Genomic DNA, 25474 nt, shown 5'->3' on the forward strand with positions numbered 1-25474 from the left:
AAATCTAATTGCCTTATTCAGGAATAATTAGAAGAATAATTAAAAGTCTTAATTCACTTTGTTAAATCAGAGCAGAGAGTCAAAAATTCCTATAGTCATGGTATTAAATGTTGCATACATTGCAGAAAAGTAAGTACGTTTATAAATAAATAATCTTTCTTGGTATATTTGATTCCCAATACAAATATCTAAACATCCTTAAATCAAGATGGAAAATGAAGAAATATTGTTTTCTGTTATTCTTTTCAATTAAGTTTATTATTCTGAGCCATTGACAGATATTTGTTCTTTTATTTATCATAAACTCATTTCATTTTGACCAGTTTCACAGAATACAAGACTCAAGTAAATATATCTTATATATATTTAAGAATCTTTAGACATTTGCACCGGAAAACAAGACAAAATGCTGAGGAAGAACATCACTTTTTTGTAGTGTGATCAGAAGGAACAGTTATTTTCATATTCTAGTATTTGGGAGCAGAAGAATTTAAGCCTTAAGTTATTTTTCTGTTAAATGTATTAAAAAGTAATAAAGATTGGTAGAAAGTTGTGTTTTCACTTTGAAGTGTTGCTAATACTACAACTAATGTGCTCCCTAGACGTTTAGATTTTGAGAACATATTGACATATTGTGATCTGCTTACACCACACAGGGGATTAGGTTTATGGGTGGACCTTCATGTTTACATTTTTTCTAAAAATCAAACATTTCCATAAGAAACAAATTTATATGAAATAGTTGTTTTCTCATGAGGTTGGTTGGTTTACGAGTGGAACTTCTTGGTGATGTTTTACCTACAATTCATACATTTTTGTACGAGTCACAAATTAATAGGGAATTGCCAACTTGAACAACACTTATAAATTCTCACGAGAATGGGCTGAAATATGCCCATAGCAGACAACTCCTCAAGCAAGAAAACCCTCCATTGCAACATAGATTTTATTTGATCTTGAAAGATTTGGCAACACCACAGTGGTCACTTTGGGTAACAGGACCCAAGACTTTCATTAGATGCCTGCTGTGGTTCTGACCAGAGATTTCAGAAATAGAGAGATGCTTGTAAACACTTTGATTTCATCTTTTCATGGTTGACGGGGGAAAATGTTTTTGACCTGAATAAACATGAATGATATTTCAGCTACATTCATGATGCTTATTTTGTTCTTTTTAGAGCTTGACCGCTCCTGGTAACTGTATGCTGCAGAAAAACATCTTCAGTGATGGCAGAAGTTTCATTTTAGGGTGAACTTGAATTGCAGCCTTGTGTTAGGCTATTGTCAGAAAATTTTAATTATGTGTGTGACACCTTTTGAAAGAGGAAAGACTACAGATTTAAAGGGGAGAAAAAACAAAAAACAAAAAAAAAAAACTTCCCTGCAGCTTCTGAAAAGACAAGCTTAGACCTCTGTGGACCAGCACAGCCATTTTTCATCAACAAAAATGCTGCGCAACCAGTATAGAATGGTAACAAACAATAGCATAGCCTACATGTCTTTTCAACAAGGATACTGCAATTAAACAAGCTCCCCAGTTTATGCACAAATAGATGTCTCCTGTGGGCATTCATTTAAAAACGATTTAGTATTGTGGTAGGTTTTTCTTGTAAGACATCGATTCATAATTCATAATATAAGACATTTCAACGACCTCAGCAGTAAAGTTAAGCAATAGGTCCCTAACAGGCGCGAGGCGTGTTCCTCTCAGAGCAGCGGGATTGTTATGTGCAGCTTCACTCACACTCCCGTCGAGTTCACGGAGCGCGAGAGGACCGTCACCCGTTCATCCCGCTCTGAAACGACCAAATAACCGTCCTGAGCTACAGTGGAGTCTGACTGAGAACTATCGTCTGCTGCTGGGGTCTAGAACAGCCGAGGGTGAATGACTGTAGAGGCAGTTTAGTCTCGGAGCGCTCAACAGGGTGCCGAGAAAGAAGAACCGGACCGGGCGGAACCAGCCGAGACACCGACGCTGACACACACATCCATCACACCGAAGAAGCCAAATGAAGGAGAAGAATTTAATCGAAACGGCCAAAATGCAGGGAAATGTGATGGTAAGCGGAACATATTTATTATCAGACGAGCGCGTTTCAGAGATGATACTGAAAGTGACTTTCTGTGAATAGCAGATTTGTTTTTTTGGCGTTTTTTCTCACTCGCAAAAGCAAGAACAGCGTTTAATTTGCTCTCCTTAACAATAAAAAGTACTGTGGTCCTTCCAGCATCACATGCCATTATGTATACCGTGATTATGATACCGTGTGATAGCCTATAGCCAGTATGAATAGGCTACTATGTTATTAATGTGGTACTCTAAAGGTGCTTCAAATATCATCGTAGCCTATTACTGTCACTGATGTCCAAAAATAACATTGTATTGTACTAACATTGTATTGAGAAAAAAAAAAAAAAAAAACATAGTAGGCTACAGAAATGAAACTTGATATGGACGTGGTACATGAAATGTGGTATTACACCTTGACAAAAAAAAAAAAAAAACTTTGTAAAAAGAAAAATAATTATAAATAAATAAAAAATAAAATAAATTAAATATTATTATAATACTGTGACAGTAAATAAATAAATAAATAACAAGTAGGACGTTACCATGTATGTAAAGGAAAGTATGGTATTGCCATGGCACCACATTTAAAACAAAAGAACATAGTGGTACCTTTTGTTAGAGCTGTTTCTATTTTATATAGGCCTTATATATAATGATAATGATAATGATATACAAACTGACTTTGGTTTGTGTGTATCCTGAGAGTCAAACCCGATCACATTGGGGTTGCTGACTTGATGCTCTTTACCTACTGAGCTATAGGATCTTATATTTATGATATATCAGTTTTGTATGCTTCTGTTTTTTGTTCTTGTTTTCATAATTAAAAGTGATTCTGCGGCCTCTATATAGTAGATCGGGAATAATGGAAAACTTTAATAGTTGTTGTGGGATATACATTTAAACATGTTTAAAGCCAAGTGAAGCACATGGGATCTTATTTATGTTAGGGCTTTAGCCTGCATTAAACGCAAAGGTGACCTTTAGTGTGTGGGGTTCAGATGAGAGAGAATTCATTAAAATTTGATCGCACATAAAGCACAGTGGAATATTGGGATATTATAGCTCCAGGCTCACTGTGTCAGTGACCTGCAGAAACAGGTCCAGATACAAACCTCATGGTCCGTCAGGCTTCATTCAGTTGAAACTCAGACTGATCTGATACCAAATACTGAAAATAACTTTACACTGCATTCATATAGAGATATATATGTATTTGCCCTCTTTAAAATTAAAAAAGACGTACAGAAACTACTCTGAAAGTGCCTGAAATTGAGACTTTCATTGCATTTAAACAAACAAACAAGATTTTAAGACTATTTGTTTTAGCCCATGATGTTCTTTACTTTTTTTGGTGTCACATTTGCAATCTTATTGTTAAGAGGGAGCAAGTGCTGTTTGTATTATCATAAAACACAAAACTCTAAAGCGTGTCCTCCACTGAGACATACACTAATGCGCTTTTACCATTAGATGCACAATTCTACCCTTCATGTAGGAACAAGATCCTTGTCCAGCAAGCCATGAGAAATGTCAGTTTGAGCCATGTACCTATCTGACAACCTGTCTGCTTTTGTTATCCTCATGAGTTCGAGATGGTTGAATTTCTCAAGCTTGCACTGTGTTCTCAGACAAAGACCCTCAGCTTGATTTAAAGAGACATCTGATCAGTAGCGATGGTTAAAGATACAATCCTTCCTGACTAAACAATATGCCTCAACTGTTTCTCAGTGATTGATGAACAGATGATTGCTTGATCACAACTTGGATCACTGAGTGTGTTTAAAAGCATGTTCTTAAACTGATGCTTGATAAGATGACAATGCATGTGGTCATGTAAACAAGTTAAATCGCTTTTCATTTATCACGTCATAAGGTCATAAACAGCTTAAGTAAAAACTGATCTACACAGATAGAATTTTCCCCATTACCTGAATTTTGCCCAGCATGTAAATACTTTAACCTGTGTTCTGTCTGCTTATTGAAATGTGTAGGCTATATGTAATATAATGTAACAGGAATGAATCCTTATGGCGTATTTAAACTCACCCAACTAGAGCAAGTGTTTCAGGGTAGGGGAGGATGAAATATATTGCAATATATTGCAATCTTTCTTAACCCAAGATATTATAAAAAAATATGTTCTCATCTCATGCAGCCATGTAGTCATATAAACTTCAAATATAAGAGGAAAATGAGTCAGTTTCCCGCTGACATTTTGGAATACTCTGGGATTTAAAGGGCACCTATTATGCAAAATCCACTTTTACATGGTGTTTGGACATTAATGTGTGTTGGCAGTGTGTGAACACAACCACCCTACAATGATAAAACTCCACCCACTCCTCATTTTTTAATCCCATTTAAACCAAGTCAGTCTCACTAGGTCTGTCGTTTTGATTCTTCACCGCAGTGTGACGTCACATTTCGGAGGGCCAGGCCACGGGGTTTAATTGACAGCCCTGCATTGCTATAGCTTCCGCCCTTAGCAGTTGTACGCTGTCCTTCATTTTCTCCGAGCTCGAGCAGCTGTAACGTCAACAATGTCTTGCAAGCAATATTGGCCTTGGGTGTCCCCAGAAAATATCCGGTGTTCTGTGTTTGGATGTAAGGCTGAACATAAGAGTCTTCATTTTTTCCCAACATCTGAGCTGCTGAGGACACTGTGGATTTTTCAATTTTCTTTTTTCAAGGTAATGCACATCAAAATCTACCTAAATGCATGTATCACTCCAGACTCCTTTGTGAATGTCATGTTGTTATAGTGCTTAGCGTTTTAACCGTATTTGTATGCATACATTGAGTATTTTTAACTGATCAGCGCCGTGCTTGTGAGATTAGTTCGCACCATTCGTAGCACGAGATTCGTTCAGTAGCACAGTTGCGCGGCTCGGTTCATTGATCGCGTGAGCTCTGTAACATCGCACTGTAACATTGCGCTGTTTCGTCCCACTTTTCAGTGCATTTGGCTTTCAGTGCATATGTACGGCTGAACACCGGTTCTCTCGCTCTCAGTTACGTTGCTTCTACTGGCTGTTTATTGCTGTAGATATGCAATGCAGAGAGACGTATACACGACACCCTCTTCTGGAGACGGGGCGGGAATATGCAGCTCATTTGCATTTAAAGCCATACACTCCAAAACAGCTCTTTTTTAGACACACCCCAAACATGTACCTTTCCAGCTGTTATAATAAATTATCTGTGGGGTATTTTGGGCTGAAACTTCACAGACACATTCTGGGGACACCCAATATTCTGGCCCAATGCCCATCTTGTAAAAAGAGGCATAATAGGTGCCCTTTAATGCTTTATTTATCATCACGATTCACACTCAAATGAAATACTCTTATACATGGATGCTTATTTTTTGATGTCACCATTGGGAAATGACCAGATTTTTTAATCAAGTCTTGTAAATGTGTTTGTGTGTTGCCGGGTTATTGATTTGTATGTAAAGTGGTAAAACAGGTTAGTTCAGTAAACTGTTTTTTGGTTGTTATCAGCGTATTCATGTTAATGTAAATGTGCTCAATGAATTGGATATTGAAATAGAAAGTTATCTACAGCAGGCCACTAAGAAACTGTGGAATAACTGGGCAAGAAATTAAATATATGTAAAGTTGCTCTATTTTAATAACATCTGTGGTTTAGATTCTATTCCCGGCAGAAGGACTGCCTAGTCTGGAGTATAAAGTTAATGGCATGAAATTTTTTTTTTTTTTTTTTTTGTCTGCTTTGATATCACAGCTCAGGATAGTAGCAGTTTTGCTATGATGTAATTTTCCTGCACATTAGCAAAAATGATATGTAAATTGCTCACTGCATGTGCCAGCGAAGCAACTGTCATTGAGATTAATATGAAACCTAAAGGATAAGTATTAGAGACCTTCTTGGTGTAAAGCACAGAGAAATATGATTTCAAGCAGGGTTTGAGTGTTCAGTATATATTTCCTTTAGAGGCAAGTGTGCTCTAAGGTTTTGTGGCCATATATCCATTGGTCATTTGTCTTTAGAGTCTAGTGGAGAGTGTTTATGTTATTTTTTCCATGCAGAACAAACTTGGTACTAGTGTAGCTCTTTGCTTTGATTACTGTAATTTGAGCATTGCAGTGGCCACTCATGGGTACTTTGGTTACTTAGTGGCAAAGAGGAGCAAATGGAGGCATATTGATGTAATTATATCGAATGCCATTTTATGAAAAATCCTATGATCACATATAGCAGAACAATTTTTACAGCTAAAATCTGAGAATAAAAATTAGAATGAAGTCTGAAGTATCAAGTGACACAAAAGACTTGAATAATGGCTGCTGGAAATTTAGCTTTGCCATCACATGAATAATTTACCTTTTAAAATGCATGCAAATAGATAACAGTTGTTTTAAATCATAATAATATTTCACAATATTAGCCTACTGTTTTACTGCGTTGTTGATAAAATAAATGCAGCCTTAATGGGCAGACTTATTTTAAAAAAAACATCATTCCAAACTTTTGACCAGTACACCTTAATGTGGTATTCTCAATATATGTATCTTGCAGTTCCTTCATGGCACCTGCTCCGGGTTGATTGAAAGTTAACCAGCGTGACCGGAGCTGGATATGTGACATGTCTGCGTCAGTTAAAGTCACACATAAATCTAATGAGCAGAACATACAGGATTGTCTGTCTACAATCCCAGATAAAGCGGCGTGATCATGCTGGTAAATGTGGGCTTGCGAGCGGCTGGGCTCTGTGCAGTGGTTTATTTGATTGGGGTTGGCCCGCTGGACGAGTTTGGCGCACAAGCAGGGAAAGAGGTCTGTGATTTATAGTGACCTTTAAGTGGGCCGTCGTTTCTCAAAGCTGGATCTGGCATCTGCAGCGTTTCATTAGGCCTGCTGGAATCCATCATCTGTAATGTTTTTCTCAATGCAATGCTGCATGCAATTTAAAGAGGTACATGCACATGTAAATATCAAGTTATTTTCCACGACCATCAGACTTTCATGCATGAACACACAGTCATTTACTGTCAGAGAGATTTTTATCCTTTCTAACATTTTTAGCCAGTCATAAAAGTCATATTTTCAGTGCTTACTACATTTTCCAAACTAGATTGGTTTGGTTCAGAACACGTCACATTGCTGTATGGACCTACTTCACAAATTTTAGCATAACTGGTTACTAGTTACTGATCAGAGACTGAAAAAACCCCCCCACATAAATAAATATAAACATGAAAAAAAAAGTCACAGAGAGTTGTTGGAGTTGTTTAAATTTAGTGTAGTAATGAATGTGAAGCATGAATTAAAAGTAATGAAAGTAGTTGAAATAGAATTCAGAGTCAAACTTTGGTTTTCGCCAAACCGACCAGGAACACAGTTCCACTGCCCACTCCACTTTCACTCCACACCATTCACACACTATGATGAACACTGCAAACACAGAAACTCATGTATTTTTTTTTTAATGTAATTTAATTGTGTTGCATCCCACTATTGTTGTTATAGTAAATATCAGCACTCCTGGAATACTTCTTAGCCAGTCAAATTTGAGAACCAAAACTCAACAATTTATGTTTGTGTTAAGAACTTGTATGTTGTAAGTAATTGTAAGTAGAAACTGATTTTTGGGAGGTAAATTTTCCTTTTAATTTTAACATTTTTGTCTTATTGTAAACATTAAAATAGAAAAGAAAAAGAAAAAAAACAAGAATTGTTTTCATCAGAATATATTCCTGTACCTCAGATTCTGAGAAAAAATAGCCCACAAAAAATTAATTACTTTTCTTATTTTTAATTAATTTTTTATTATTTGAAAATGCGCTTCCATAGATTACAGAAGTGAAGGTGTCGTGAATAGTGGTGCAACGGATCACAAAACTCACGGTTCGGATCATACTATGGATTTTGAGTCACAGATTTCGGATCAGCAAAAAAAGTTTGCTTTTCATTAATTACTAAAAGTTTACTTTAAGTACTTCTATACCCCAGCAGAAACTACTAGCTTATCTACCAAAGTCAGTAATAAAACAAGAACAATTACACAAATTACAAGCATAGATGAACAGCCTACAACATCAAATTATAAATAAAGACAGTAACAGTAGTATTCAGGTGCAGAAATTTAAAAATTAAGTGTAAAACAACACAATACTGCTTACTGCATAAGTTAAATACAGATGTTTAGCAGACAGAAGCAGGTATTATAGGCTGCTGTCTCTTTAATACTAAATGCACGGACATAATAATGACACACATCCAGTTTCTTAAGACATAACCAACAGTGTTTACCAGAATACTTGCCAAAACGGGTATTTAACATAACTTTGTGTGCATGTATCCATCCGTTGAGGCGTTGTCTGAAGCACGGTATCTGAATCGCGCCTCTCTCTCTCACTCTGCATGTGCGTGCTTCAGTGTGTGCCAGTCCCGATTCGACTTCTCCTTCATACGAATGGTCTGAAATTGCTTGAATGTGTAAATTGGCAAGACAAAACACGTGCAAATGATAAACTTTCACTCTATGATGGTTAAACTTAACAGTTAATCCGCGAATCTCATGCGTGCCGAACTGTGGGGACTGGTCCGTACGGATCACGGATCATCTACGATCCATTGCACCTCTAGTCGTGAACAGCATTTAATTTATTTCACAAAAATAATTCTTGCACCAATGTTAATGTACACCAGTGTGATGTATGTTATAAAGGTAAATATCAATAAAATGTAAGACCAAATCCAACAGCTTCATAAAAAAATTAAAGTTCAAATAAATATAAAGATTTCAAATGCTGAAGGTTGCATTCATAGATATTGTGCTGCCTACTATTGCATGACATTGAGGTGCATTTCTATTTGCATACTTTGGAAGCTTTACTTAATTTGAATATGAAGAGAAACTGAGATTAAAGCGTTACGTTTTTTGGGGCAGGCTAGCTGGAGAGAGTACATGCAGGACTAGTTGGCTGGAAGTTAAAAGGAAGTAGTCCTTTTCACATTTATTGCTCAGATGTTGTTCTTATAGCTCAGGATACCTAATTGAGTTTCCACCAGTGCTTCATTTGACTATTAACTTTGACTCAGACGTTTCTAAAAAAAATAAATAAACTTGAGCTAATCTTTAAAGATGTATCATCACTTGTGTGTAATTGTGAACACACATTGTTCCAAAAAATCATGAATTTTTAAAGTGTTTTTCTTGCTTTTTATGTTAAAATCTAATTCAGGAAGATGTGTTGTCTCTGTGTGGTATCTGTGCTCTCCTGGTTGAGCAATTGAGATTGAATGAATGTTGTGCCATGTGCAGAATCCTGCTCATATAAAGGCGTTTCTTTCCCCATGCCGCCCATTTCTGCCTGTTCCACCGGTGCTTCGGTCTAAAGCCATCCATCACCACTCACCAAGACAACTGTGGGCCAGTCTGCAAGCAAAATAATGAGTTTACAATAGATGAATATTTCATCATGCCTATTGCCTCACCCAGTGCCTTCATGTTCACACACGTATAGATCAGCTGATATGGTGATACATTATAATTGATTCAAATGGCTTAAGGCTTTGCTAAAATTAATTCCTCATGCCATTTAGTATTTAATGGCAATGTATACTAGTTTATCTGAACAGTTGGTGTAATGAATGCAACTGACATGTAATGCAATTTTAGGTTGTAGTCGTCTGTTTCACAACAGCTGGGGTGAGGGAAGAAAATACACAGTCCGTTAAAAGTTAGTTAATCAGAAACTCTAAATAAGATTATCCAGAATACATTGTTAGTATTAGTGTTATGTTATAATACCCTTAAGATCAGTGTTATAAAACAGTAGGGCTAGGAACTGCCATAGATCTCCTGATTTGATATTATGATGATATATAGCTGCCAATTTCATATGTATTGTGATTTTTTTTAAACATTTGTTGTCTCAGTGTTCATTTCATTTGAATTAGTTTAAGTATCTATAATCATTAAAGTTTTTTAAGAATGCTTTAAAAAAAATCAAAAATACAAATACAAATAGTGAAGTACAAAGAAACATGAGCAATAAAACAAAGAGGCCTTGAGCTACTAAAAGTTAGCAATGTGTCTCTTTTTCTTTATTATTAGTAACTGAATCATAGGCAGCAACAGGTCTTTATAGTAAGGAAGCTTGTTTCCGTCATGGTATAAAAAAGTAAAAAAGGTAATTTTGACTTTTTATCTTACAATTCTGACTTTTTTCTCATATAAACTCCAAATTCTAAGAAGAAAAGTCAGAATTGTGAAATAAAAACTCACAATTAGAAAAAGTGAGAATTGTTAGATTGAAAAGTTGCAATTACCTTTTTATTTTTTATTTTGTTGCAGAAACAACAAACAGAATTGTGAGATTGCAAGATATAAATTCAATTCTGAGAAAAAAAGTCACAGAATTAAAAAATCACGAGACAAAAAGTGAGAATTGTGAGAAACTCAGAATTGCGAGAAAAAAACTGAAGTGTGATATACAAACTTGCAGCTATTTTTTAATTTACTTTTTAAATTTTAACTGTTTTATTCTGTGGCAGAAACGGGCTTCCATACTTTAGACCACATTTATGCATTGTTTTGTCCCATCTGTTGATAATCCTTTAAGGCAGAACTCAATGTGTTTACATACAGTAAACACTCTCATAATAAAAGCGTTTAGAATTTTTTTTAGTGAAGGCAAATTTATGCAAATACCGAGAGAAAGTGTCTCAAAACACATTGCCACAAAAGATGCAAGATGCGAGACTCAAGTTCTACGGTCAAAGATGTCTGTCTAGTGCATGTTGACATAGAACAACATTGTACAAAAAGCGTAACAGATGGCAAAAAAACTGTTAACAGCCCCTTGCATTTTTCCTTCCCTATAAAGATATCTCTGACTTTATTTCTGATTATTGAATCACGTTTAAAATCGCTATAAACACGTGTCTGCACATATATTAGGTTATATATAATGCATATTGAAGCACCAAATTGCAAGAGTCATTTTTTCCTCTGGCTCTCATTATTAACCGCTTTATTTTAAAAAGATGCCTAATGTGGTGTTGTTGGAGATTATTGCGCAAAGAGAAAATTATAGACATTTCCTCTGTATTCTGTCCAGCTGATAATGAGTCATTCAAAAATAACCATTACATAAGTATGCTATTTTATGTAATTTTCATTATTTTTCTATTATTTACTTTATTAGATGTGCTTACCAGGCCAGAAAAATGAAGCTTGTACAGTGAAGCTAATTTGGCAGACAGCTATTAAGGTGTAAGAAGACAAAGAGTACACTGGGAAATAGAAATGTTGTCACGGAAAAGCTCATTAGTACAATGGTTGAAATTTGTCAAGCGATGGGTATTTAGCTACTATATATTTATTTATTTTACAACAATAAAACATGGAGTAATGCAGAAACACAATTCATGATGGAGAAAGGAATTAGTTAAGGCTTGCCTTTGTAAGAAATAAGTACACTTTAGCATACTTTAAAAAAAGAGTACTTATTACAGAAATAATAATTTTAAGGAAAATGTCTAAGTATGAATTGATTGCAGGGATTTTGGACACTTAATTGCAATTACTTCTATTGTCTTTTAAATACGGTTAAAGTGTACTATAGTGTACTAAAATATACTTTAATGTTGTTTCTTTTGAAACTTGTATGTAATATATTTAAATATATTTGTAATAACACAATTTTAATGATAAAGATGCAATTTTGTACATTTAAAATTAGGGATGCACGATATTATCGGACCAATATCGGAATCGGCCAATAATGGCTTTAAATGTAAATATCGGCATTGGCCTGATATGAAACATTATGCCGATATGTCTTGCCGATAAGTGTAATACATTAACTCACATGTGCTCAGGGTGTGCTAGCGATTAGATCATGTCATCAGTGTGGCTCATTCTTGAAGCAAAATTTTGCCTAATTGATGATTAGATTCACTGTTTTGGATTGCTGCATTTAAACTGAGAATGCACGTACAGAATGATGCATTCGGTGTATGATAGAGTAAAAAGTAATAGCACGTGCAGTGGCAGCAGTGCAGCCTCCCCCGGGTCCTCCTAATGCCCGTTCGGTAAGGAGTTTTAATTCCGTTGGGAGCGCTGTTGGCCTACTTCTAATAAAATACAAGCAAAATACACAAATAATATTTAGACTGTGTTTCTGATTAAATAAAGCAGTAATTTATGCCATAAAATCATGAGTATGTTTTGATTTAAAGTTCAGAAGCTATAGCTTAAAAAAAAAAAAAAGTCACTTAAATTAAATAATTTTATATATACTGATTTATTCATTAATGTGTAATATGTTATATTTTTAAACAAATTATGAGCTCTAAAAGGTTTTCAGAATTTTTACAACTCCTGCTTCAAGCCTTAAACACACCGCACGATTTTCGGCTGTCCCAGATGAAAGATTGGCATTGTGAAACAATCGTGGCCAATCAGAAATCGCCGCGATTGCTTCACGATGCCAGTCTTTCGTCTGGGAAAGCCGAAAATCGTGCAGTGTGTTTCGGGCTTTAGACCAGGGGTGCCCAATCCTGCTCCTAGCAATCAACTGTCCTGCAAAGTTCAGCTCCAACTCTAATCAAACACACTTAAAGAGACTTCAGAGAGACTTGGTGTTGTTTCCAAACAAAAGGAAATATATCGGTATCTGCATCGGCTATCGGCCAAAATGAGTTGAAAAATATCGGCATATTGGATATCAGCAAAAATCCAATATCGTGCATCCCTATTTAAAAATGTATTGTCCTTAGTTTTAAATGTAATATCGAGTAACACACTATAGTTAAAAATTTGGTCACACTTTATATTAGGTGGCCTTAGCTATGTACTTACATCAAAAAATAAGTACAATGTACTTATTGTGTTCATATTGTATTGCAAAACACTTTTGCTGCTATTGAGGTGGGATACTGGTAAGGTTAGGGACAGGTTTGGTGGTATGGGTAGGTTTAAGGGTGGGTTACGGTGTAAGGGATGGGTCAACAGTGTAATTATAAATGTAATTACATAAATTAATTACAGATGTAATTACATATAGGTATTTTTAAAAATATAAGTACAATGTAAGAATACAATAAATGCATTGTATCAAATGATTAATTTAAATGTAAGTACATAGTAGTTAAGGCCACCTAATATAAAGTGGGACCAAAAATTTTAATGAAGTACTTTACATGAGCTGTATTTTGTCAACACATCAAAAGGGTATCATTAAAATATACTAATTTAAAATGTACTTTAAAGTAAAACGTTTAATTGGACATTTCTGTACCTTTTAAAGTGCACTTAAGTGTGTTAAGAAACATATGCATTAAAGTGTACTCTCCTTTTATGTACATTTGAAATGCTTTTTATTTCTGATCCTATAATTATATTATCCTGAAGTTATTTTTTATATATGTATGTATATATATATATATATATATATATATATATATACCGTATTGACCTGAATATAAGACAATGTTTTTTCTTGGAACTACATCTGAAAAACGCGCCATCTTATATTCAGGGTCTAGACTTTGACATGTCAATAATACACCCACAACAATAGGTGGCGCCAAATACGCGTAAAACGAGTGTGCCATGAAATACGTAATGTAATGTGTGTTGTAATAATGTTAGAAGATCGTGAGTGAAAACAAAAGAAAAAGTAAAGCTCACAGCGGCATGAGTCGTGACTGTCATGTTTGTCTGATGGGAGCAAATGGTCCCACTTTATATTAGGTGGCCTTAACTACTATGTACTTACATTTAAATTAATCATTTGGTACAATGCACTTATTGTGTACGTACATGTTTTTACATTGTACTTACATTTTTAAAAATACCTATATGTAATTACATCTGTAATTATTTTCTGTAATTACATTTATAATTACACTGTTGACCCATCCCTTACACCTTAACCCACCCTTAAACCTACCCATACCACCAAACCTGTCCCTAACCTTACCCATATCCCACCTCAATAGCAGCAATAGTGTTTTGCAATACAGTATGAACACAATAAGTACATTGTACTTATTTTTTGATGTAAGTACATAGTAGTTAAGGCCACCTAATATAAAGTGTGACCGATTTCACTTCTACTGATAATTAAACTTTTGGTAGGCTACTATGTAATTCAGATGGGCTACCTGTTATTTTTATGGTATATCAAAAAGTGTATATTTTAAATGTGATTGTTGGTTCTTTTTACCCGTATTTACCATACATTCAAAACAAAAATTAAAATAGGAAAAAATATACAATATGAAAATAATTTAAGAAAAAAATGTTTTCTTAATAAAACACAAGATTTGGTTTTCAAATGCCTTTTCCAAAAGGTACATCTTGAAAATGGGGGGGTCGTCTAATAATCAGGGTCAATACGGTATATATATATATATATATATATATATATATATATATATATATTATTTGTTTTTTTTTACAAGTTCATTTACATTACATGTTCATATTCAATACAATTAAGCGCACAAGGGTGTGTCTAGTCTAAGGTATCTCTCTATAATGTCCAAACCCTACCAAGTAATTTTCATTCCTCGTTTTTGGGTGTTGTGTTTAACATAGAGAAAGTGGAGGGGGCGGCCTCCAGCTGCATGATGAAGAAATTGCCTTTGTGAGCAGCATTAATGATGATTTCCCTGTGCTATGCTCATTAGGAATCTGCTGTCATAAGCTGCCCTCTACCACTCACTCATACCATTGAGTGTAATTGTGCTTCATAGTCTGGCCCATGCCCACTGAATGATAAAGCCGGAGGTGCTTATTGTGTGTAATCTCCACGGCCCACTGCAGGAGCCACCAGATCAGGCTGTATCTTTGTCAGGAGGGACGAATGGTGAGTGACAGCAGAGTAAAGTGCTAAATGTGCCAATGAGAAGTGGGTATTGAATGATATGTAGGAGAGAAACCTCTCACACACTGAAACTGAAGCATCGTTGTTGTTGACTAATGGCATTTTTAAATGTAATGTGGCACATTATTGCGTTTCTCCTAGAAATTAGCTAATTATGGAATTTGGAAAAAATATCAAAAAAATGAAAATTTGCTAAAAATGTACAATCAGGAAAAAAAAAAGAGAATTTTTTTTTAGAAATTAAGCATTACATCACTTGCTCACCAATAGATCCTCTGCAGTGAATGGGTGCCATCAGAATGAGAGTCTAAACAGCTGATAAAAACATCACAATAATCCACAATAATCAAAAACAAATCATACGAGCAGTCTATCAATTAACATCACATGAAGCTGCAAAAGCTGTGTGTTTTGCAATAAACAAATTCATCATTTAGGAATTGTAACATCATTAAACCAACACTTCCAACCAAAATACAAGTCCGTAAACCATTAATGATGGATTTGTTTTTTTGTTTTGCTTTTTGCAAATATGCAGTTTTTCACTTCATAAGGCAATAATTGGTGGTCTAGAGTCATTACAATTACTTGTGGATTATTGTTTTTATTAGCTGTTTGAACTCTCATTCTGATGGCACCCATTCGGAGATAATCCATTGGTGTCAAGTAATGCAATAGCAAATCTGTTCAGATAAGGAAACAAACTCATTTTGTACATTTTCAGCAAATTTTCATTTTTGGGTGAACTATTTCTTTAACAGCATCCTTTTTTTTTTTTCTTCTTTTTTTTTCTGCAGGCCTCTAGCTTATATATTTTAAAACTATTTAAAATATAAAAAAATACTGTTTTAAATATGATGAAATATTAGTAATTAGTAATTAATTAGTATTTATTAGTAATATAAAATATTTTATATTATTAATAAATAGTAATTACCGGTAGACTATATATAAGTTATTACTCATTTTATATAGAAAATAAATATATAAATACATGAACGTGAAATATTGATCGTGATTGAATGCTGTGATTGACCCTTCACAAACAAGTATTGCATGCATCTGCGTAATAAGAAAAGAATAGCATTCCAACACACTCTATCACACTGACAATAACATGCTTTTGTCATACTAACCATTCTCTGTATCCCTCTGCTAGACACATTCACTGGCAGCTTTCACTGGTATTTTCCTCATTAACCTTCAGCTGGCATTCAAATAATTCCTTTGCAAGCCAACAACCTTGATTACAGGTATGGCTGTTTGTCTTCCTAAGCAGCAGTTGAGATGCTATAGCACCATGGGATCTATGATATTTATCCTCATTCTTACGACCTGTTTCTGATTTCATTGTGTTTTACTTTGTGTTGGTGAAAACAACGTCCTTTGGAAACCTGCAGGTTCATTTACCTGATTTAAACTTTTTGCAGCTATTGCTGAGTCAAACCAACTGCAAAGAACTTCTTGAAACATGCTTTCACATTGCTGACGGTTTGCACAATTGCAGAATTTCTGAAAAGTGTATTGTGATGCTCACTAATGTGATGACACTTTCTCCTGAATCAACATGTCAGCCTGTCATCTCTCTCTCTCTCCATCTTTTAGTCTCCACAGAGCCGGTTCAGTAGAAAGAATTGTGGAGTTAAAAGCAAGCCGCTGTGCCATCCCTCTTCCCTAACTCTCCCTCTTTCTCCCCCTCTCTCTCTTTCGCACACACACACACACACACATGCGCACGCCTTTCAGCCAGCTGATTCACACCATTATTCATACACACCATTTTGTCTCTAGGAGTGAGGGAAGTTCTAGGAAAGATTCTCTGTGATGTATAACTCTTTTTAATGGAACTTTTCATTTGTGTCTCCCCCAGAGCAAGGCATTGTGGATAGTCATATTGAGGAAAACCATTTTCAAGCTTTTAACAGGTTTTCAGATAGCTACTGTCTAAGAGTTAAGGTAACAGGAAATCAAAATTGACCCTATTTACTTTCTCAATGCATGTTTTTGGTTGTTTTGTGATTCACCGGTACAAATTATTTCAAAGAAAAATAATATCTTTGCAATCTTTGACCAGATTCTAATATACTTGCTCCCTTTCCTATTTTCAACCCCTCCTTTCCAACCACCTGACTTCATTCTGGTATGCCTTGAATTTCTTTCATTATCCAATAAATTCCCATTGTGCAGAGTGAATTAAAGCTCTTTTCTCATTATAAATATTGTTGGACTTTGAAATGCATTCTGAAGTCCAATGGAATGAATAGTGTAGATTTTAGGAACCACAATGTGTTTCATCAGAGTTGTGTCTAGGTTTTCCTAAAGGAAATAACAGTACTCATAAGGCAGCCCAAGAACTATATTTAGGTAGTTTAGGTTTTAGCCATGCATAAATGAAATGCTGTATCAGAGCCGCTTGTTGTGAAAGAGTCAACACACAACACCATATTTGGTAAATGGAATTCCTGGGGGGAAAAGTAGTTTGGCATAATATTTTATTATTTGTAATAATACAAATATAAAAAAAATATTTTTAGAATAAATATCTTATTTTTTATAAATATCTCTTTACATATCAAATTGATTTTTCATGACAAGACAAGATTAGTTCGGGTTGCAGAATGCCATGTGTGTCTTTAACATAGTTTAGACATTAAGTCATACATACTATTTATATAAAAAATACTTTGAAAAATATATGTATTTTTGAAAATAATTATTAGGAAATGACTTAAATGTGTACTGAAATGTATTTACATTTTACATTACATCTATTTTTTTTTTCTTAAACATGGTATAAATGTTTTTTCAAAATCATATTGTCACAGATCCGCCCACAGCGTCATCCACACCAACCACCTACACCCGTTCGCAATCACCGGAGTACTGATTACCACCTGTCATCACTTACCTGCTCGCTATATCAAGTCACTCACCACAATCCTGCGTTGGTTGGTATCAAGGTCGTAAGCCTGGCTCACTTCCCTACTCACCTCTTGGATTGCCTGGATCCTCCGTCCTGTAAGCCTCACCGACCGACCTATCACAAAAGTGTCACTTTGAGTTGGACGAAGTCACTGAGTTAAAGGACCCCTTTGTTTTAAGTTACGTTTTGTTTGAAATCCTTCGGGATCAGTTTATGTTTGTGGGAAGGAAATAAAAGAAGTGTGTTCCCACTAACCCTGTGTTTGCCTCTCCGTCCAAACCTGACAGAATACCAACCCCTCAAAAAGGAGTAATTGGACGTTGTTAAACTGAGATGGAAGACCAAGCTCTTCCAACACCGGACCCATTCACCGAACTAGTTCACGCTCTCCATGAAGCCCTCCAGCCTCCTCCGGCCATCCCATCTCCTTCCGGGTGCCCAATGGCCAAACCTACCCTCTACTCCGGCGATGCGGCCACCTGTAGTGGCTTCTTGCTTCAGTGTTCCCTGTACTTTGAGTTTCAACCTCACCAATTCCTGAACGATCGGGCAAAGATAGCTTTCATCATGTCCCTGCTGTCCGGAAGAGCCCTACAGTGGGCTGAGGCGCTCTGGAATTCACACAGCCCGTCGTGCGGTCACTGGGTGCCTTCACCGACCATTTCAGTGAAGTGTTCAGCCATACAGCCTCCTCCATCTCCGTTCACGAAGAGCTCTTTCAGTTACGACAAGCCAACATGTCCATCCATGATTACACCGTAAGATTTCGCACTCTAGCCGCCGGCAGTGGGTGGAACGAGACAGCACTTCTCGCCGCCTATCGACGGGTCTTGCACCCTCCATAAAACAGCAGATGTCTGTTATTGAAGACTCAGTGGGCTTGGAGGGCTTTCTCCAGAAATCGTTGCACATTTCACAACAGTTAAATGCTTGTCGTTCGGAGACTACCCCAGCAACCACCTCACAAGGATCGGTCCCACTTGTGCGGAACCCATGCAGGTGGACCGGTACCACCTATCTCCGGAGGAACGGGCCCGCCGGAGAACCCACAATCTTTGTATGTACTGCGGCTCGAAGTCACTCCCTGGTAGCCTGCCCGTTCGCCCCTTGAACTCCACGGTGAGTACGGTCCATCTTCACCCTGATGTTTCCAAGATTCCACATAGTGATGCTCTAATCATTTACCTGAACCGATCCTTTCCAGTTAAAATCCTCATTGACTCCGGAGCCGCCGGAAATTTCATCTCTTCGGCCAGCCTCCTTCAACTCCAACTACCCGGCTCCGAGTACTACATCCCACCGGATTTCCACCATACAAGGCAAACCGTTGAGCAAAGGGCTGGTACGCCACCACACTCCAGAGGTCACGCTCCGCGTTGGACACTTTCACGAGGAACAAATCTCCTTTCTTATCTTGGAGGAAGCCATTGTGGATGTGGTGCTGGGTCGTCCCTGGCTCGTAAAACATCATCCAGACTTGCATTGGAGTTCGGGAGAAATCCTTCGTTGGAGTGCTTCCTGCTTTGAAAAGTGTCTCCCCAGTCTCCCGGTACCTCGCCAGTCCGTACCATCTCTCCACTCAACTCCACCACCGTGAGAGCCCTACCACACTTACCTCGGTCAAGATTCCCAGAGCCTACCTCCCTTACCAAGACGTGTTCAGCAAAACGGCCGCTACTCGTCTTCCTCCGCACAGACCCTGGGACTGCACCATTGACCTGTTACCCGGGGCCAAACTGCCTAAAGGTCACGTCTATCCCCTCTCAATCCCGGAACGCATCGCCATGGAAGAATATGTGAGAGGCGCTACAGCAAGGGTTCATCCGTCCCTCCACATCTCCCGCAGCCTCCAGTTTCTTCTTTGTCGCCAAGAAGGACGGGGGCCTCCGCCCATGTATAGATTACAGAACGCTCAACGCACAAACAGTCAAATTCGCCTATCCCTTACCACTGGTCCCAGCTGCCTTAGAAGAACTTCGTGGGGCCCGAGTTTTCACCAAACTCGACCTCCAGCGCCTATAATTTAATCCGAATACGGAAAGGAGATGAATGGAAGACAGCCTTTATCACGCCCACGGGCACTACGAATATCAGGTTATGCCGTATGGCCTTCGAACTCTCCATCAATATTTCAGAACTTCATGAGCGAGATCTTCCGGGACATGCTCAACCGATTCACCCTCATTTATATCGATGACATCCTGATCTACTCTTCCACCCTCGAGGAGCACCAAGACCATGTTACCCAAGTTCTCCAACGCCTCCGCCAGCATCAACTGTATCTCAAGCTCGAAAATGTGAATTCCATCAAACAAAGATCCATTTCTTGGGATACATCATCGACGCGGATGGAGTACAAATGGATCCAGCCAAGGTGAAAGCCGTAAAATTGGCCACAACCATCTTCTATCAAGGAGCTCCAACGGTTCCTCGGGTTCGCCAACTTCTATCGACGTTTCATAGCCCATTATAGCCATCTGTCAGCTCCTCTAACCTCTCTCCTCCAAGGAAAACCGAAATCCCTTACCTGGACGCCTCAAGCGATGCAAGCCTTCCAAAGGTTAAAGTCCTCCTTTTGCACCGCTCCAACACTCACCCATCCAAACCCCAATCAACGCCGTGGTGGAAGTGGATGCTTGACGGTGGGAATTGGCGCGGTCTTGTCGCAGCTAAAAGGCGAACCTCCAGTGCTTCACCCTGTGCCTACTTCTCCAAGAAGATGTCCCCAGCAGAACAAAACTACGACATCGGGAACCGCTAATTACTGGCAATCAAACTAGCACTGGAGGAGTGGCGGCACTGGCTAGAAGGCGCACAACATCCGTTTGAAGTGATTACTGACCACAAAACCTCCAGTACCTTCGCGGCCAAGCGCCTAAACCCCGACAAGCCCGCTGGGCCCTTTTCTTCACTCGATTCAAATTCACTATCACCTATCGTCCGGCCACAAGAACCTCAAGGCCGATGCTCTGTCCCGTCTGCACCAGCCCGACCCATCACCCGAACATCCAGAACCAGTCCTGCCACCCAAAATATTCGCTTGCCCCATCATATGGAAGGTGGATGACCAGATCCGTGCTGCCACTCAATCTGAGCCTGCTCCGCCGGGAGTTCCAGAGGAAGCTGTACATACCAGCCACCTTCCGTCTCCCCTTCTGGACTCTCTACACACGTCTCCGGGATCCGGCCACCCGGCCACAACGCACTCTCTCGCTCCTTGAACAAGTACTGGTGGCCCAACATGAACCAGGGCGTTGCCCGTTACGTCCGAGGCTGTGCCGTCTGTGCCATCACCTCGACCCCCGTCACTTGCCCGAGGAAAACTGGTCCCCTGCCGATCCCACGCCGGCCCTGGTCCCATATCGGAGTTGACTTTGCCACAGACCTACCACCCTCCAACGGATCTACCACCATTCTCGCTATGGTCGACCGGTTCTCTAAGGCCTGCAAATTGATCCCCTTACGAGGATTACCCACAGCCCTCGAAACTGCGGAAGCTCTCTTCCAACATGTCTTCCGGAACTTTGGCCTGCCCGAAGATATTGTCTCCGACCGAGGGCCTCAGTTCACTTCCAGGGTCTGGCGTAGTTTCTTCCGGCTACTGGGGTCTCTGTCAGTCTGTCCTCCGGTATCACCCACAGACCAACGGCCAAACGGAACGGAAAATCCAGGAGATTGGGCGCTACCTGCGCGCCTATTGCCATCGTCACCAGGACCACTGGAGCAAGTACCTACCCTGGGCCGAGTACGCCCAAAACTCACTGCGGCAAGAAACTACCGGTCTCACCCCATTTCAATGCTTGTTAGGATTTCAACCTCCGCTCTTCCCTGGACCGAGAGCCTTCCAAGTCCCGGCGGTTGACTTCTGGTTTCGAGAGAGCGAAAGAGTGTGGGACACGGCGCATGTCCATCTCCAGCGGGCAGTACGGAGGCACAAAAGACATGCAGATACCCATCGTGCCGCCACGCCCCTATACCGTCCGGCGACCGAGTCTGGCTCTCCACTCGGGATATTCGCCTCCGTCTGCCCTGCAAGAAGCTAAGCCCTCGCTATGTCGGTCCCTTCCCTATAATAAGACGGATAAACGAAGTCACCCACGAGCTCCAGCTCCCAGCAACTTACCGCATTTCACCTACCTTCCATGTATCCCTATTAAAACCGTTCACTAATCCGTTCTCCCTCCTTCCGCAGAGCACAGTACCTCCTCCTCCCGAGGCCGACCCCAGTGGGACCATCTACAGAGTCGAAGAAATCCTAGACTCCCGTCGGCCAGGCGGCCGACTCCAATACCTGGTGGATTGGGAGGATTCGGCCCGAAGAGATCATGGGTAAACCGAGAGGATGTACTGGACCCCTCGCTTCTTTCCGACTTCCACCGGTCGTGCCCGACCGCCCTGCCCCAAGAGGACGTGGTCGCCCTCGCCGTCGGTCCCGGGCGCCAGGAGGCGCCCGTGGGGAGGGGTACTGTCACAGATCCGCCCACAGCGTCATCCACACCAACCACCTACACCCGTTCGCAATCACCGGAGTACTGATTACCACCTGTCATCACTTACCTGCTCGCTATATCAAGTCACTCACCACAATCCTCGTTGGTTGGTATCAAGGTCGTAAGCCTGGCTCACTTCCCTACTCACCTCTTGGATTGCCTGGATCCTCCGTCCTGTAAGCCTCACCGACCGACCTATCACAAAAGTGTCACTTTGAGTTGGACGAAGTCACTGAGTTAAAGGACCCCTTTGTTTTAAGTTACGTTTTGTTTGAAATCCTTCGGGATCAGTTTATGTTTGTGGGAAGGAAATAAAAGAAGTGTGTTCCCACTAACCCTGTGTTTGCCTCTCCGTCCAAACCTGACACATATGAAACATATCTAAGAATATACAGCATCATCTGTGTTTTAAAATATTTTTCTTCATCTAGACACGCTTATTTGTCCCTAAATACCATTCAGTATGCGAATTAATGAAATAGAGAAGACCAGTCAGTTAGATTATGAATGAAGAATATTTGAACCATGTACCTCTATGGAGATCAAATTTTAATTCTTAAAAAGCATACCAACTGCTTAAATTATCTACAAAATAAAATTTGAATGGATTCTGTGCTTTATGTTAAGCAGTTTAACCCAAATTAATTCAGGACAACTGTGGAGAAAAATAATTAAATGAGGGGAAATTTCAATAGAATGCTGCCTTGCAAGCACTAAAATGACTGGATTTCAGCAATAACATTAAACTTTAACAGACCATACAACATTAATATATTGTTTGCACATAATGTTTGTCTCTATAAGGCCTCACACTATCAGGATAAAATTTTAATGAGATCTTGAATGCCGGTCAGACATAAAATTAAATAACACCTGTTAGACCCTGAACAGAATATTCCCTGGCCATTATGAGAGCGCTTTATCATGGGAGCAGTCACTACATCTAAATTAACTTATAAATGCATGGCAGCGCCTTGCATTTCAGCCACGCTGCCATTTAGTGTCTGTTGTTGCTTAAGGAATTCACTCAAGAGGCTTAAAAGATAATGGGAATGAAAATTAGGCCCTTGTTGAGGGTCGCATACACAAGATTGATGTCCTAGCTTTGAAGACCAGTCTCATAAAGGTTCCCTGGGGTGTCTTTCATCCATGTTCAGAGCATGGTCAGGGACTGAACTTAGAACTTGGCCATGAAACAAAATGACCGGCTACCAAAAATGGTCTTTGAGGACTGGGCTTTAAAATGCTCCAAAAATATTGCTGAAACATTGGGACAATTAGCCTTAAATGGAAAACAGGCTCAATTGCTTTTCTGTCATTCTCCCAGGCTAGATGCAAATAAACATAGGAGAAACATGGTTTGCATGTTAATTACTAGGTTTTAAATGTTTAAAAATATTCATTTAAAGGTTTAATTTACACCAAAGTGAAAATTTTGTCATTATTTAATCACCCTCATGTCATTCCAAACCTGTATGCATTTGTTCTGCACCACATGAAATGCACTTTTAATGAGTCATTTTCTTCATTATGATCACAGGACGGTTTTAGTACCCAGTTCATTTTTGACTTTATGCCCCTCAAAAAAATAAATTAATTAATTTAAAAAAATAAAGGAAAATTTGAATTCAGAATTTATTTACATGCATAGTAGATGTGTATTCGAATCATTATATAACGACTATTAAAAATAGTCAATCAAGAAATTCAAATATTTGCCTGTTCCGCACACAAAGTGTATGGCTTCAGAAGAGTTAGGAAATAGAGGAGTTGTATGGACCAACATACTCTTATTGCAATTCATAAATATCTGCCTTTTTTGTGAATTGGTGGTGAATTTGTATGATTTGTATAACAATGTATTTTTTTTGTTTTTTTTTCATTTGCATACAATGCAAATCATACAAATTCCTCACCAATTCTGCAAAATGTAAAATAGTTATGTGAGATTGTGTTGTATGGACCACTTTTGAGTTTTAGGTAGGCATGTTTTTTGTCTTATTTTGTGAGAATAATGGGACTATGAACTGTTATACTGTATGGAAAAGAGCTGCAAGAAGATTCTTCAAAATTTTTCCTTGAGTGTTCTAAAGAGAGAAAAAAAATAAAAGCAAACGAGTTTGGAATGTCATGAGGGTGAGTAAGTAGTGACAGAATTGTCAATATTGGGAGAACTTTTTTAATGCATCGCACTGAAACCAAGTATGGTCAGTGGGGAGACAGGACTAAATGATCGCAGAGGGTGCATTATGGATCAGTAGCGCGAGGTGAGACGGGTCCTCTCCGCCGAAGCATTCAGTTGTTTCATATTCATCTGTCTGATTGAAGCTTGAATGTGTGCTACATTTCAATTGGCACCGAGCCCCCTCCAGAGTGCTGGAGATATCTAATGCTTTGCCAATCATATGCACATAATAAGGAGAGGAGGGTGAAGGTGAGAGTCATGACTTCCAAATGTCTTCTGTTCTGTTTGTCAGACTCGTCAGGCATGCAATATCTCAACTGCCGCCCGAGCGAGCTCAGGTATTGACCTTAAAACACTTTCAAAGGGTTTTATTTGAAAGAAATCTTTGTAAAAGCCATAGAGGGGCGATAGTGACTATTTATGCATGCTTTGACTGATTGATGTCGAATGCATCTCTGTTTGAAGTCTGCTTTGGCGGCGGATCTGAGCACAGGAAGTGTGTACGGTGGAGCGCAGGCCATATTGGGCCGTAGCATGGCGTCTGCAAGCGGCCGCGCTCACCTAAAGTGCTGGGTGCACATGGAGCCACTGATGCTTGCTTAATGGCAGACTGTGCCGTCTCGCTCTGCTTTTCCAAATCCAACCGTTTGGGCAGATGCTTCCTGGCAGTCGAAGAGCCTCTGGCACACACCTATTAATTAGCTTCCCACAAACAGGAAGCAGGTTTTGGGAGAGGAGATGGATGCCGTCTCCGTTCCAACTCGTCTTGTCTGAGATGCTCTGAAGTGACAATCTCTCAGAAGAACTTTTGGCACTCAAAGTTTCATGGGAAATGGCAGTGTTGGAGAGTGCACAAAGCTGGCACTTGACAAGTGGGAGTGGATTTAGAAAGGCACCAAATGTTCCTCTGTTGTGGCTTTGTTGTTTGTGATG

At 38.9% G+C, this 25474-nt stretch overlaps 1 protein-coding gene across 1 annotated transcript in view; it reads left to right on the forward strand.

Annotated features, from left to right (window-relative positions):
* Positions 1-1519: 1519 nt before the first annotated feature.
* The window catches only part of dpp6a (dipeptidyl-peptidase 6a), a 316212-nt gene continuing 292257 nt past the window's right edge, over positions 1520-25474 (forward strand). Inside the window, exon 1 of the mRNA XM_058765855.1 lies at positions 1520-2060. Within this exon, the coding sequence (XP_058621838.1) occupies positions 2010-2060 (51 nt within the window). The 5' untranslated portion in view covers positions 1520-2009. The remainder of the gene's footprint in view (positions 2061-25474) is intronic.

This window comes from Onychostoma macrolepis, chromosome 24 (assembly GCF_012432095.1).
Source record: "Onychostoma macrolepis isolate SWU-2019 chromosome 24, ASM1243209v1, whole genome shotgun sequence".
NCBI classification, from domain to species: domain Eukaryota; kingdom Metazoa; phylum Chordata; class Actinopteri; order Cypriniformes; family Cyprinidae; genus Onychostoma; species Onychostoma macrolepis.